Below are 14,153 nucleotides of genomic sequence, written 5' to 3'. Positions count from 1 at the left end.
TCTGGAGCTAGTCCATTTCCTCATCCATATAAGAATGAGATTTTACAGTACAGTCAGTTTCATGCATCACTTCACTGCTGTGACTAAAATGTAACCGAGCCTTGGTGTGATTGGTGTGAAATCCAGCTGCTTTACTTATCAAGGACTGAAACCACTGGAGTCCTTAATTTAAAACTAGAACTAAAAGGTTCTTTAGACTGGATGCAAATAATTCCCAAGCACTATTGCAGAATGTCTGCATCAGACAGCTTAAAAGTAAGGCAAGCATAAAAGGGATGCACTGGAGCACTAAACTGGATACTTGGGACCCAAAGTTTGCCCCTTCCTTCCCTTAAATCCTCTGATTAAAACCATCCTCATTTCACATAGCTTTATGGCATATGTTTACCTTGAAGCATTCATCAAAATATTTTGTGATTCTATGATCTCAATCAGAGGTAGGCACTGAAATCAGAGACGACAGCTAATGCCAAGTTTTATTCTGAAAAAGGAGGCCTTAAAGATCGAGAAGAAAACCTCTGGTTTAATCAGCTGCTGGTCACTGATTAATTTTAATAAGACAGTCAGTCTGTTAGGGTTGCTTTTAACACTTTATCTGCTTCAAATTCACATCTGATCATTCTACACTTCATGCATCAGTCACAGAGCAGAGCTAAGGTGTAAGAGATGGCAGCCACCTTGCCATGGTATTCCTATATCACATGTCAAAGCCATCTACAAGACAAGACAAGGCAAGGAGGATTCGGGCAGCTGCAGACTGGTCAGCCTACAATGAAATTAAGGGGCAAATCCTTCTTGGAAGCAATGCCCAGGCATATGACAGACAAGGGGGTGACTGGGAACATCCAGAATAGATTTAACGAGACCAACCTCAGAACTGGCTCTGAGACATCTGTCTTGCTGGATGAGGTGAAAGCAACAGAGGCATCTGCTGATTTTTGAAAGAGATGCATAGCATCCTTGCAGCCAGATTTCTGAGATATAATGGAATAGGTGGACTACAAATTCAGTAGATAACTGGAATATCTGAAACTTGATGAAAGTAGTCAGCAATTCCAAGTACATCTGGTAGCTGGTTAATATTTGTGTTCCCCACAGGGTAACGCTGGGGTCAATACTGCTAAAAATCTGCAGGTAAACTAGAGGCACTGTAAAAGCCATCAAAGACATTCAGAGCAGTGCTGTATCTGACTGAAGCTATGGTGTGGCTGAACTTGAGTTGGAAAATTCACAAATAAGCTGGAGAGGGACTTTTTACAAGGGCAAGTAGTGATAGGACAAGGGGATATTGCTTCATGCAAAAAAAAAATAGGTTTAGATTAGATATTAGGAAGAAATTCATTACTGTGAGGCTGGTGAGACACTGAAAAAGGTGATCCAGAGAGGTTGTGGATGCCCCATTCCCAGCAGTGTTCTAGGTTGGATGGGTTTTGAGCAACCTGTTCTGGTGCTAGGAGTCTCTGTCCATAGCAAGGGCACTGGAATTGGATGATCTCTAAGTCCCTTCCAGTCCAAACCATTCTGTGATTCTATAATCTCAACAATGTAACAAAGCATATTTGGATTTCCAAGATAATGATATTCTTACAATTATATGGCAATAACAAATGAAATATAATTTCCCAGTCTCATCTTCTGCTGGTTAAATCATCTAAATGCTCAGACACTGATGAAATCATTCTTCTCCATACAAAATTTTGACCAAACCCTGTAGCTTTTAGACTTCAACACATATGGCTAATGGTTTTGACTGTTCCACTGCACATGCTTAATGATATCACAATAACCAATTTGTTAAATATACCTGGAAACTTGAGAGCTATCTAAATCCTTCTCATGGGAGCTAAGAAGATCTAAGATCTTGCAATTTGCATTTACTGCAGAATCACATCACCATGACAAATCTCCTCAATACAGCAGCTATCATTTTAGAGGAACAAAAGATCAAGATTTCAGTAGGATTATAACTGTTTTCATGGAACAAAGGGCAAAATATATAGGCCTATTATGGACTGGCAAACCAATTACCAGCTGTGGTACAGGTCAAGTAGCAAAAGCAGGCCAAACTATTGGACACTGCTTCACTGAAATCAATGGAAAAGAGCAGCTTATTCCAGTGATAAATAACATGCTGTAAGTTTCACTAGCATTTTAAAAAAGGGTTTAATAAGAAAATCTTTCACTGCAGTGACCAACAATTGCATCACATAACATGCGAGGGAAAATCTCATTTGTCACAGAGAGGGAAGGTAGGAATCTAGATCTGAATTATATTGTGAAATGAAGGAATGTGTGCAGTTTGCATGCAACAGACAACTTGGCTCCTAACTAAAGAAGAGTGGGGAAAATATTCTGGTTTTTAAACCCAGGGAATACTTTAAATTATCAGCTATTTAAGAAGGTATTCCATGTACTTAGAATATTCAAATTTGCCATGAATGAGCAAGCATTCAGCATTTGTGATGCCTGCACTCCCTATCTGGTGCACTGAAACTTGCTGGTAGCCATCCCAGAATCTTTCAAGGAAGAGTGCATGGATGCTTGCAGTAATTTATTGGCCACTGCTTGCATGCCTCCGAGAAATAACATTAAAATTTTAACTTCTTGCTGGACTATTTTAAGTTATGACAATTAAAAACTATTGTTAAGGACATGGTGAAACTTGCCTGATCTTGGGAACTGATTTGGCAGTGAACAGCAGAAACATTCCGTGAAGATTCATGGTTTGACCTCACTACTCCCCTTCCAGAGAGCAGTGTGGCTATGCCAGCAAGAGTTTATTTATTTAACTTGTAAAGCTGTCACTGGAGAGAGATGCTATTGCAAAAATGTCCCACCTGATTAATTTCCTATGATAGCCAAAAGCTTCTTGTGTATTATTTCCAAAGAAAATGAACTTAGAGGAAGGGATAATCTTGTGAATTACCAGAATGTATCTATCTACATGTGCTCCTGCTTCTAAGGTTTATTTATGGGAAAACAAAAAAACCCACTCCATTCCTTTCTAAAGATAACCCCTTTCTTTGGGTACCAGCTCCATGACATTTAGATTTACTTCTATGATGAGAAACAGTGACCTTGTTCTTTTTTCTTTCTTTCTTCATTTGTATGGAAACTATTTCACAGGTGGAGGTCTTTTTTTAATTAAAAATCCTTATTCAATGGGAGGTAAGAAATCAGAGACAACAGCAAAACATAAATGCAAACAAGTATGTGGGAAAAATTAAATAATGTTTAATTGGTGGATTGAATTGCTTGCAAGAGTATCTCTTAGAAGCTCTTCTAATACTATTAGTCAGATAAATTCATGCTTACAGAAATTTAAACTAGGATGAAGATGCTTCCTTGAAACATGTCTGTATTCTCCCCATGACTCTCTAGAAGAACAGAAACCTTCGTCTGCGAAGAACTTCAACATAACAGTGAAGCATGGATGTTTACTTTACCTGTGTTCTTGCCATGAACAGTATTAAATAACCCAAAAGTGATATCTTTCTGGAGATGCTTAATATTTGTAATAATCAAATTACTATGACACTGAGATCATCAATATATTACAATATATTACAGAAATGTAAAAGGAATTATTTTAAAATAATACTTTTTTCCTAACAACCTGGGATGAAAATAAAGCTGAATATTTATACTTTCAGAGTTTCTAAAATGCAGAAATTGGTCGCCTTTATGAGTATATTTACAACTGGAGAGGTTATTTGAAATAACTATCATATTTTCATGTAGGTTTACACCATAGTTTATACCTTATACAAGGCCTCTCATTTCAGAATTATGAAAATCTGAATGCATCTTCTACTTTCTTTGCTGTCCTGTTCTGCCATCTGGATTGCACAGTAATTTTATGGTTAGCTTTCACTGGAGTGGTTAACAGTAAACCTTGCTGAACATATAGAGAATTAAATATCAAACTTAATGGGGTTATTAGTGAGACACATTTCATACCAATATCTCACTTCAATAGTAAGAAATGCAATAGAAATTTCAATAGAAATGCAATTTTGGTTTCAGAAGAAAGAAATGCACTTAACTCAATAGAATTGCATGAATATTGTAGAGGTGTGAGATCAGATTTTGTTGACTGAATGGAGTTACCATAAATATGGATTTAATCCACACACTCTTCAACTTTAGGTACTTGCAAGAGATATATAGGAAAAGACTGATCTGTATATGCATACATTAATGTGTACGAATACAAAAAAATCATAAAATCCTTTGGCCTTCAAACATCAAAGATACAACTGTAAATCAAGCACTGCCATAATAATCTCTAAACCATATTCCCACATGCCACATTCACACATCTTTTGAATATTTCCAGGGATGGCATCTCTACCACTTTCCCTGCATAGTCCATTCCAACGCCTGATGACCATTTCTGTGAAACTCATTTCCCTAATATCCAATCTAAACCTCCCCTGTTGTAAATTCATGCCATTTCCTCTTGTCCTGTCACTTGCAGCCTGGGAGAGGAGACCAATCCCAGTTTGGCTGCACCCTCCTGTCAGGCAGCTGCAGAGAGTGATGAGGTCCCCCTGAGCCTCCTTTTCTCCAGGCTGAACACCCCCAGCTCCCTCAGCTGCTCCTCACAGCACTTGTGCTCCAGAGCCTTCCCCAGCTCCGTTGCCCTTCCCTGGACACGCTCCAGCCCCTCAATGTCTCTCTTGCACTGAGGGGCCCAGAACTGAGCACAGCATTGGAGCTGTGGCCTCAGCAGTGCTGGGTACAGGGGGACGGTCACTGCCCTGCTCCTGCTGGCCACACCTGGCTGATCCAGGCCAGGATGCCATCGGCCTTCTTGGCCACCTGGGCACACTCTGGATCCTGTTCAGCTGCTGTTGACCAGCACCCCCAGGTCTTTTTTCACTGGGCAGCTTCCCAGCTCCTGTCCCCAGCCTGCAGCACTGCCTGGGGTTGCTGTGACCCAAGGCAGGATGCAGAACTCAGCCTTGCTGAGCCTCATACCATTGGCATCAATGTAGCAATGACTGGAAGAAGCAAGAATGGAGCCAGAGACTACTTTTAAAGAACAAAAGGTTCTGAACTCAAATTTTAAGATATAAAAACCTATTTAAACGTTGAAAACTAGATTTTGGGCTTTTGTTTGTTTGTTTTTGTTCAGAGAGTGGTTCCAGAGAGATTGAGCAGCCTCCATGCTTGGAGATATTAAAAACCCGACTTGACATGGTCATGAGCAATCTTCTATTGATGGCCCTGCATTGAGGAAGGGCATTTAAGTTCCTGAGGTGGCCTCCCACTTAATCTATTCCCTGATTCTGTGAGTTTCAGTTATGATAAAATACGGACTTCTTATTTGCTTGACCTTGATAGTTGGAGATTATTAATTGGCCAATTAAGAAAACACACCATTTAAATATCATTTATCACCTGTCCCTGTTATCAAAATTAGTATTCAGCAACACTGCCTCTCTTAGCTCAATTTTGTGCCAGAGTTTGGTATGGGTAGAAGGTTGGATAGGAGTGAAAGTATTAGTGATTAATTTATACCATTTACATGGTGTGATCTGAAAATGCTGTGAAAGATAGGCAGAGATTACATCAAATTGCTCTTTCCTGCCCCAGGGCTGTTCTAACTTAGGATAAAAAAATAAAACCTAAGCTGTAAGCTGAAACAGATAGATATCTGAAATAAATTATGATATAATCTACTGCTCTCTTTGCTGCAAGGTTACCCCAGTGCCTATAAACATTCCTCAGAGATCCACTCTGTCCGTGTTTAAAAGCCACCAAACATTTCTAATTTAAGGATTTGTAAAGCTGTTCCTTACTCCTCACATCCTCCAAGAACAAGCCTTTAATCTTGTCAGAAGTTTATGACTAAAAAAAATTCTTAACTGAAATTTTTAAAAGATTTCTCTGTGGTGAGGTACTTTAGCCCAAAGAGCTGCTAACAGTCAGGGAATTCGGCCTTTAGTTCAAAAACAAAAGGAAAACTGTTATAAAACCCTTTTTCTTTTTCCTGTAACCAAACCACCACCAACAAAAAAGCCTATTAAATCAAGTATTAAAACTGTAACTGGAAAAATGTTATGCATCTGAATTTTCTGAGCACTATCTGATCAGTTTGATACCTGCAGTCTGCATAATTAGCATCAATAAAGCATCAAATGCTATTTTATACTTATGCGATTATTTAAATATATGGGATACTGGGCCAAATAGGATCTGAGAATGAAATGATATCTGGAAAACAGAACCAGTACAGGATACAGGATCCTAAACAGCTTCTAATAAAAACAGAACAGACCCTTCATTTCTTTTTTATACATATCTACTGGTGCCAAATCCAGCCTGGATGAATTAGGGACACACAGATCATGTTCCACACACCCACAGAAGATCAAAACACCCTTGAAAGTCACGCAGTGATACTTAGGTGAAGTTTTTCCCCAACAATGGTGGTTCTTGCCTGAAAATTCTGACGTGCCAAAAGGGAGCAAAGTAAAGGGGTTCACTTCTTGCTGAATGGGTGCTCAGGCCTTTATTACAGATTCCTTTGAAATGCTGAGCCCAGAAACAAAGAAAGCCAACCTGTCTTGGAAACTGTATACCAGTACTGTGTCTACTAATACACAGCAAGTGCCTGAGGTTATTCTCCTGCTCCAAGGATAACAGCCACAGGACAGCCCACATTCCTGCCATTCACCTCTTACTCTCCAAGTCAAGGTGGGCACATAAATGACAGGTGGCCTCTGCCAGATCCTGGTTCATGCCTAACAATGACCAGGCTGACAATTTAGCAATATAATGATTGTATTTCAGGGCCTGGGAACACTTCTTGACAGTTTTCCCTAATACAGATGCAGTCTATATAGCCCTTTTAAGAGCAAAGACTCATAATTTGTTAACAAGTTACAAACACGGAACTACAGTTCTCTCTTGCTCCTTAGAACATGCTTAAGGTATGGGGGGATGGGATCTGAGATGTAAATAAATGGTAGATTGCACAGAATTGGAATTGTGATTTGGGAATTATAATTTTAAAGTTACAAATAAGAATGCATGTGATTACATAACTTGAAAATAGATGACAACATGAGAAATCAAACAAAATTCTTAACTCCAGATCTGTACAGTGTGTACAGTGACTGTCATCCTAAAGAATCCTAACAGACCTCCTACATTTATACTGCGCATGAAGGGCAATTTTGTCAGGCCCTTCAGTGCATGGTTACCTCAGAGCACAACTGTGACTTCTCAATAGTGTTGCTTTATTCATTATGGCTTTGCACTGCCAGCTAAACACCCCTTTGCTTTACCATTTGGTGGATTATTTGAACTAACAGAAGGAAACAAGAAACATAACCCAGAAATGTGTGCTTTGCTCAATTACAGACAAAGATGTTAAACCATAATAATGTTCCCTGCCAGCATAATGAAAAACAGTGAAATGTTCACATCCTAAAAAAACCAGCTGCACATACAGGTGTCTGCACCAGATGCTTCCCTAAGCACAATGTGATAAAAGTGATCATTCCTCACTCAACAGAGAACAGTCCCTAAGCAGGGTATTTAAAGAAGGATGATAACACAGGTAATTAGGAGCCCCACGCTTTACACACAAAGCAATGATTAAGAGGGTAAAGCTTAGAACCATATGTCTTTACATGTGGACCTGTGTTCTTATTTGTGAATTTATCATAAAAATGGGCAGTTTTCAGTCTGATTTCTCAAGTGAGATCCTACCTGGAAACCGATTAAGGATTGAACTACACATCCCTGGTTTTAATAGGTGGTACCTTGCCCTGTGACTCCAACAGGAACATGAGCACCAGAATGTAACACCTGACTGATGGACTTTCCTATGAGGAGTGAAGGAATATCCTGTCCTTTCCCCAAAGTATGTGTAAGTATGTTCCAAAGTATTTTCCTACCTTTGGACTTCCTGTCATGGTAGCTCCTGCCTCGATAATGGTGGCCACTGTCTGTGTACAGATTCTCAAGATCTTCTTGCCAGGAGTCTGGGTTGAAGTGTTTGAGCAGATCCTCCACCGTGTCAAAGGCGGCGATGGTCTGATCCAGTGCTTCCGCCGTGAGCGTAGGGTCAGTCACTGATGGAGAGGGATAGGATACCCCCTAAGAGTGACATACATCTCAGTGTACTTGCAATAAATTACAGCACCACTTTAAACAACTGAAAACAGTTACTGACAAGCTTGTTTCATTATTGACAGAAACAGTTACTTTGGGCCATCTTTTCAAGTCTTTGGGCCAGGACTTTCTTACACCTGTGTTTTCTTTTTGTAAGACGAGATACCAAGAAACTTCCAAGTAAATCCCAGAAGAGATGCCGGGAGCAAAAGTACTGCCACTGGTGGACTGTGGGTATTCAAATGGAGTCCTCAAAGGGAATGATGGTTTGCATATATGCAAAGATGCAATGAAAATGTCTTTTGAAATGGCCACAGAAATGGAAATGCCAGTTGCTATTTCACATGAGGCAGATCAGAGACCACAGCAGAGAAAGACAAATGCAAAGAAGTCCACTAGACAATCTTTCTCTGGTCAATTTGGACAACAATTTTGGCATGGCTAGAGACTTGGAAAAATGGCCCTTTATTATCCAAAATTAAATGTATTAAAAAACAAAGATGAATTGACATTGAACTGACATTTTACCAAAAACAAACTTACTAAGCAAACAGAAAAAACATGATATTTGGATCTTGGAGATGTCGGTGGGTGAGAAGCTGGACATGACCTGGCAATGTGCTCGCAGCCAGGAAAGCCAATGGTGTCCTGGGCTGCATCCAAAGCAGTGTGGGCAGCAGGGCCAGGGAGGGGATTCTGCCCCTCTGCTCTGCTGAGATCCCACCAGCACTGGGGTGTAAGCACAGGGAGGACATGGACCTGTTGGAGTGAGTCCAGAGGAGGGACACCAAGATGATTAGTGGGATGAAGGAAAGACTATGAGAATTGGAATTGTTCAGCCTAGAGAAGAAAAGGCATCAGGGTGACCTAACTCTGTCCTTCCAATGCCTGAAGGGAGCCTACAGGAAAGATGAAGAGAAACTTTTTACAAGAGGAGGTAAGACAAGGTGGAATGGCTTTAAAATCAAAGAGGGCAGGTCTGGATTAGATTTGAGGAAAAAATTCTTTACTGTGAGAGTGATGAGACACTGGAACAGGTCTGAAAGAGTCTGTGGAAGCCCCATCCCTGACAGTGCTCTCAGTGAGGTTGGAGAGCAGCCTGGTCCACTGAAAGGCATTCCTGCCCACTGCAAGGGGATTGAAACTAGGTGATCTCTAAGGAACCTTCCAACCCTAAACATTCTATAATTCTACGATCTCATTAATGTAACAATGAATATTTGGATGAATAATGTAGTATCCTCACAATTTTAACACCAAATGGAATACTTATTTTCCACCAGTAAGGACCAAGTTTTGTTCTCTGAGTGTTCCCACTGAACTTTGGCACAATTTGACTTTGACAGGATTGCAGCATTTTCAGTTTTATTGGAGAGGACATGAAACATTGCTAAAATTCTTAATTTACTATCAAAATATTCACTATCCTGATATCACTTTTTCCATTATCTAAGCACAAGGCCGAATAGTATGCAAAATATGCACAAGAAAAACTATTAATACAGATCTCTTACTTTCTGAAGAACCACAATCAATTTTATCCAAAAACAGGCATAGTATAGCACACAAACTGTTTGGTCTTGTAAGTTCAAACGTTGGGGAGAAACCCCTAGAAACCTAAATTCTTTCATGAAAACCCAGCTCTGAAGTAATGCACCAGAAATATGCCAGTTAAAATTGATGGCTTCCCAAAATATTTGTTTTGCCTCATCTCCCAAGTAAATGTATATGTTAAACTATTAATCTTTGTGATTAACTTCACTCAGTTAGGTCAGAATGGGAGGGTCAACTCATTTGAGCATATTCACTCACTTGTTTGCAGGATTGTGTCTTTCAATTCCTCCTACAATGGTTTTAGAGTATATATATTTTTTTTTCAAATAAAACGCTTCTCTTTAATGGTAAGCTGTATCACACAGCTAACAACTCTTCACATTTTCCTGCATATGTTTGCTGAAAATATGGACAGTCCAAATCATTAAAAATCAGGGAGAGAAGAAACAGCAAACATAACAATAGTGCAGTCAAGAAAGCATAGCTGCACTTTACAGCTTAGCACCAACAGCCCAAGAAGTTTCAGTGGGCCCACCTGGGATTGCAGTGCCTTTCTAGTGCAGTGCCAAGGCACAGTGCAGAGGCCTGTAAAAATTCATGATCCCTTAAAAAGGAAGGCACACCTTGAAGCCTCTCTCCTGACTTCTACATGGCTGGGACTAGAGACTGTCAGAGAGGTGGAAGTCCCAGCAGTAGAAAAGCTCACAGCAGCAAAGTGAACACAGCATTGGTATTTAAAGCAGTGTTGTAGGACAGACTGTGCTGCAGCCAGCATCATGCAGTGTGCTAACAAAGGGGCTGGGGTTACAAAAGGGAAAGGCACCTAAATGCTACTCATGGCAGTCCAGTAGGGAAAGACCAGCCCCTGACTGCCTTTCAAAAGTGAGAGAGATGCTCCAAGAATGCTGAAGAAACGGGAGCATAAAAATCAGTCACAGGTGTGTGGTTTACTCAGTGTAGGAGATTTTTTCCCACATGTTCAACTGCACATTTCATTACAGAAGTGGAGGTCAAGCTGTGAATATGAAGGGCATGTCAAACTCATACAGGCAGCTGGGATTCCCCATTTTCTTTTCAAATAAAAGCTCCTACTCAAGAGATTCATGCAGCCTTGCTAAAACACAGAAGAAAGCTTAACTTCTTCTCAGTGACAGCCAAATCAAGAGGAATTATTTCAACAGCTGAGATAGCCTCCTGGCAGCAACATCATGTGACAGGCCCAAAAGCAACTTCAAAGCTGCCAACCCAACTGCCTCTCTTTTGTCCTGCCAAGAATGAGGCGCTCGCTTTGGGAGAGTTTGTGCTTGTCATAATCTGACTTCTGAGATCATATCCAAAGAGGGGGCAAGAGGAAATGTAAGAAGCAATGAGGAGCAAAGATCTTCCACATTATGTATCTCCTTTGTATTTCTTAAACGCACTGGGTACATTTTTAATTTACTGCAACACAAAGGTATCTCTTTTGTATGTGCTCTTGCCCTTAATTTCTGTTCACTCATTCTTTTCACTTTCCTATCTCTATTGTGTGCCTGACAGGCAATTCAATGTACACCACAGTTTTTTGTTGGTCATAAAATTACTTTACATATAATGGAAACTAACCTTATAAGGAGTTAGATTTTATTTCCTTTTTTTTTTCCTGGGTTTGCCATGATGGGTTAAGGATAGAAGCATTTTTTTAAACTTTCTGAGAAAAAACCCTAAGAAAAAACCAGACCAAAATATAACTCTGTAATACGACCTCAGAGATGGAAGAAAGAATTCGCTTACTCTTTTTTATTCTGAGAGTTGTAATGTGTTTATATCCTAAAATGAGTCTTTTGGTTACTTGTGGGTTTGAGAGAAGAAACTCAGACCTGCCATGCTACCTGAGCATCAGCAGAATTGTATGTCATCTTGTCCAAGACTCACAGGTCTGAGTTTGTCCTTCTGCTTCTCAAGACCATAACAGAATCCCTGAATCTTTCTCTCCTGAAGAACTTGGATGTCCTCAGACATTTTCCTTGGTGCTTTTGTGAAAAATTGCTCAATCTCCCTGCCTTATTTTCTCTGAGGATAAAAACAACTTGTGGGTGCAATGTGCAGGAGAAAGTATATCTTATTACATAGGGAATGACATGGGAAAACCAATGAAACTGAGGTTCTGCTTCTGGTTTAGCTGTAGGTTTCCACATGACCTTGGGCATCAGCTTGCTACCTGTAATATTTGTATTGAACTTCCTTAGCTGCAACACATTAAAAACAATTTTTAAGGAAAAAAAAAAAGGGAAGCAAAAAGATAAACTTGATTTTTCAATATGAAAAGGATACTGGGTTATTGTTTGGTATATTGTGCATTTTATGACATTAACGATGGTAACTAACATGGCGTTTACCATAGGCTTAGTCTCATTTACATACTTACCTGATGAGGGAGCCCTAGGCTTACTTTTTCAAACATCAGCCTACCATATTTTTAAACAAAATATTTCATTACACTGAGGTATTTTTCCCATGCCCACATTAGAATGAAAAATGGATTTGTGTCTTTTAGTAAACCTGTTCTCTCATCTCCTGCTTGGCACATCCAGTAGATCTCACCCCTGCTAACATCACTCCTCAAGACTTTCAGCACAGTTGGTTCCAGGCAATCAGTGAATCGTATCATGAAGGGCAAGTGTCATTTGCAAATTCAAGAGTAAACACAAGTGAGATTGGCTTAACATCTTCTCATTTTGGCAGCACAGAGTTTTCTCTCTACTTGCTGCCTTGATTGGACCCCTATCAGTAGAATTAACCCATATTTTATTCACTGCTCATTCGCTAGCTGCTCCTGGCAGCTACTGTAACAAAGGCACTATTAATAAGTTCTCTTCCATGAATGCTTCAGACATTGGTCTCAAGCCTGCTTTAAGCATTTACCCCCATCTCATGTGTTTTAAGAGGAGTTAACTAGAACCATGACGTGGTGTGGAGCAGGCAGCAAAGCACACAGAAGAGGACTGCCCATATTATGAATTCTCAAGGTACTGTGCCATTCCCCAGCACTGGGAAATGGCAGAGAGGGCAGATTTTTTGCCAACTACGCGAATCAAATGTAATGAAGAGAAAATTAAAATTTTTTACTAGCTTACTTGGGTTTTTTTATTTCTTGATTTTTCTCCCAAACTGCAATTCACTGCTGAATATGGAGTAACTGTACCTGAATTCAGATATAATATTTTATTGGAAACACTTAAAAAAAATCTCAGTATTGACAATGAAATGCCAGATCCATTTTCCTGCCAGCCTGCTTTATGTGTGGTCTTCCATGTAAGTTAAGACATTCAATGATTAAAAATTTAGGTTTGTATCTGGTATTTTCATAGTGGCAGGATGAGTTTGAAACAAGAAATGTTTCCCAATGGCTGTCTCATGTGTTCACAACAGCAAAGGGCATATCCTGTATCTTATATCCCTAAAAACATACTGTTTGAGTCCAGTTTCATCAGCTGGATAAAAACTTTATTCATCTTCTTTCAGGTGAATACATAGTTTCTCTGTACAGATACCATTTTATTGACTTGGATTCAAGCCACTCTATCAATCTATTGACAGGCAAAACAGCGAGAAATTACTTACTGAGACAGAGCTTGTGACTGACTCCCAGTTGGTTTCTGAGGCTGCATGCTGGAAATCATCCTAAGGGAAGAAACACACAGGAAAAATCACCATTAAGGCAATATCCTAAATTAATTACAAAATCTAAAAAAATTTTCAGCATTCAACATCTGTCACTTTTTCTAACCCTTTTTAATGCAAAAGTCCCTTGCTATGTGTCACTCCTCAATAAAGCTATTTCCATTCAGGTTCCTCCCTTTTCAATGTTTATAAAATCCTTGTGAGCTTGCTTGGACAAGAATGGATGAATATTATTATTGTTATTGTTATTATTATTATCATCATAATCAACCACAATAACAGTAATAATAATAAGACCAATCTGATATATGCTGCTTTGCATAGGAAGACCTAATCTGGTCAAGGACATTACATTCATCTGCCAACATAAATATTAAACAACATCTCTGTATGTCTACAACCAGAGTATTAATGCAGTTGCCAAACTGATCTGTTGGAAAGAATTTGAACATGCTAATTCCCTGGTATTACTTAGTCCAGGTGAAAAGCAGGATAATCTAATCCATCTCAAAAGTAGTCCTAACATGACTGTACTGCTTTTGGTACTTGTGCTGAACAGTACATGATCATCACTGTACTATGTTTTGTTACATCAAAAAACCTAGCCACAGTACATTGCCATTAACGGTGTCATTGCACAGAATCTCTGGCACTTATGATTAATTTGAGCACAAGGATCGGATTCATAACATCTATCTTTGGACAACATCTTTGAAGCCAACATCTAAGTAAGCCTTGTTTCCATTTACAATCAACTAAACCTGCCATTTCTGGGGTGCAAATCATCTGATCTGGGTTAGAAGCTTTAC

General features: G+C 39.5%; 1 protein-coding gene across 4 annotated transcripts in view; it reads right to left on the bottom strand.

Moving 5' to 3' along the window:
• The window catches only part of PDGFD (platelet derived growth factor D), a 138,471-nt gene that overhangs the window by 16,508 nt on the left and 107,810 nt on the right, over positions 1-14,153 (bottom strand). For all 4 annotated transcript variants that reach the window (XM_077173953.1, XM_077173952.1, XM_054628140.2 and 1 more), the window contains 2 exons: positions 13,285-13,344; positions 7,914-8,115 (listed from right to left, as the gene is read on the bottom strand). In XM_077173953.1, coding sequence (XP_077030068.1) covers positions 7,914-8,115; positions 13,285-13,344 — 262 coding nt within the window. The remainder of the gene's footprint in view (positions 1-7,913; positions 8,116-13,284; positions 13,345-14,153) is intronic.

Source organism: Agelaius phoeniceus, chromosome 2, assembly GCF_051311805.1.
Source record: "Agelaius phoeniceus isolate bAgePho1 chromosome 2, bAgePho1.hap1, whole genome shotgun sequence".
NCBI lineage: Eukaryota > Metazoa > Chordata > Aves > Passeriformes > Icteridae > Agelaius > Agelaius phoeniceus.
The sequence above is the reverse complement of the archived record's forward strand: the minus strand, read 5'-3'. Positions and strand labels throughout refer to the sequence as shown.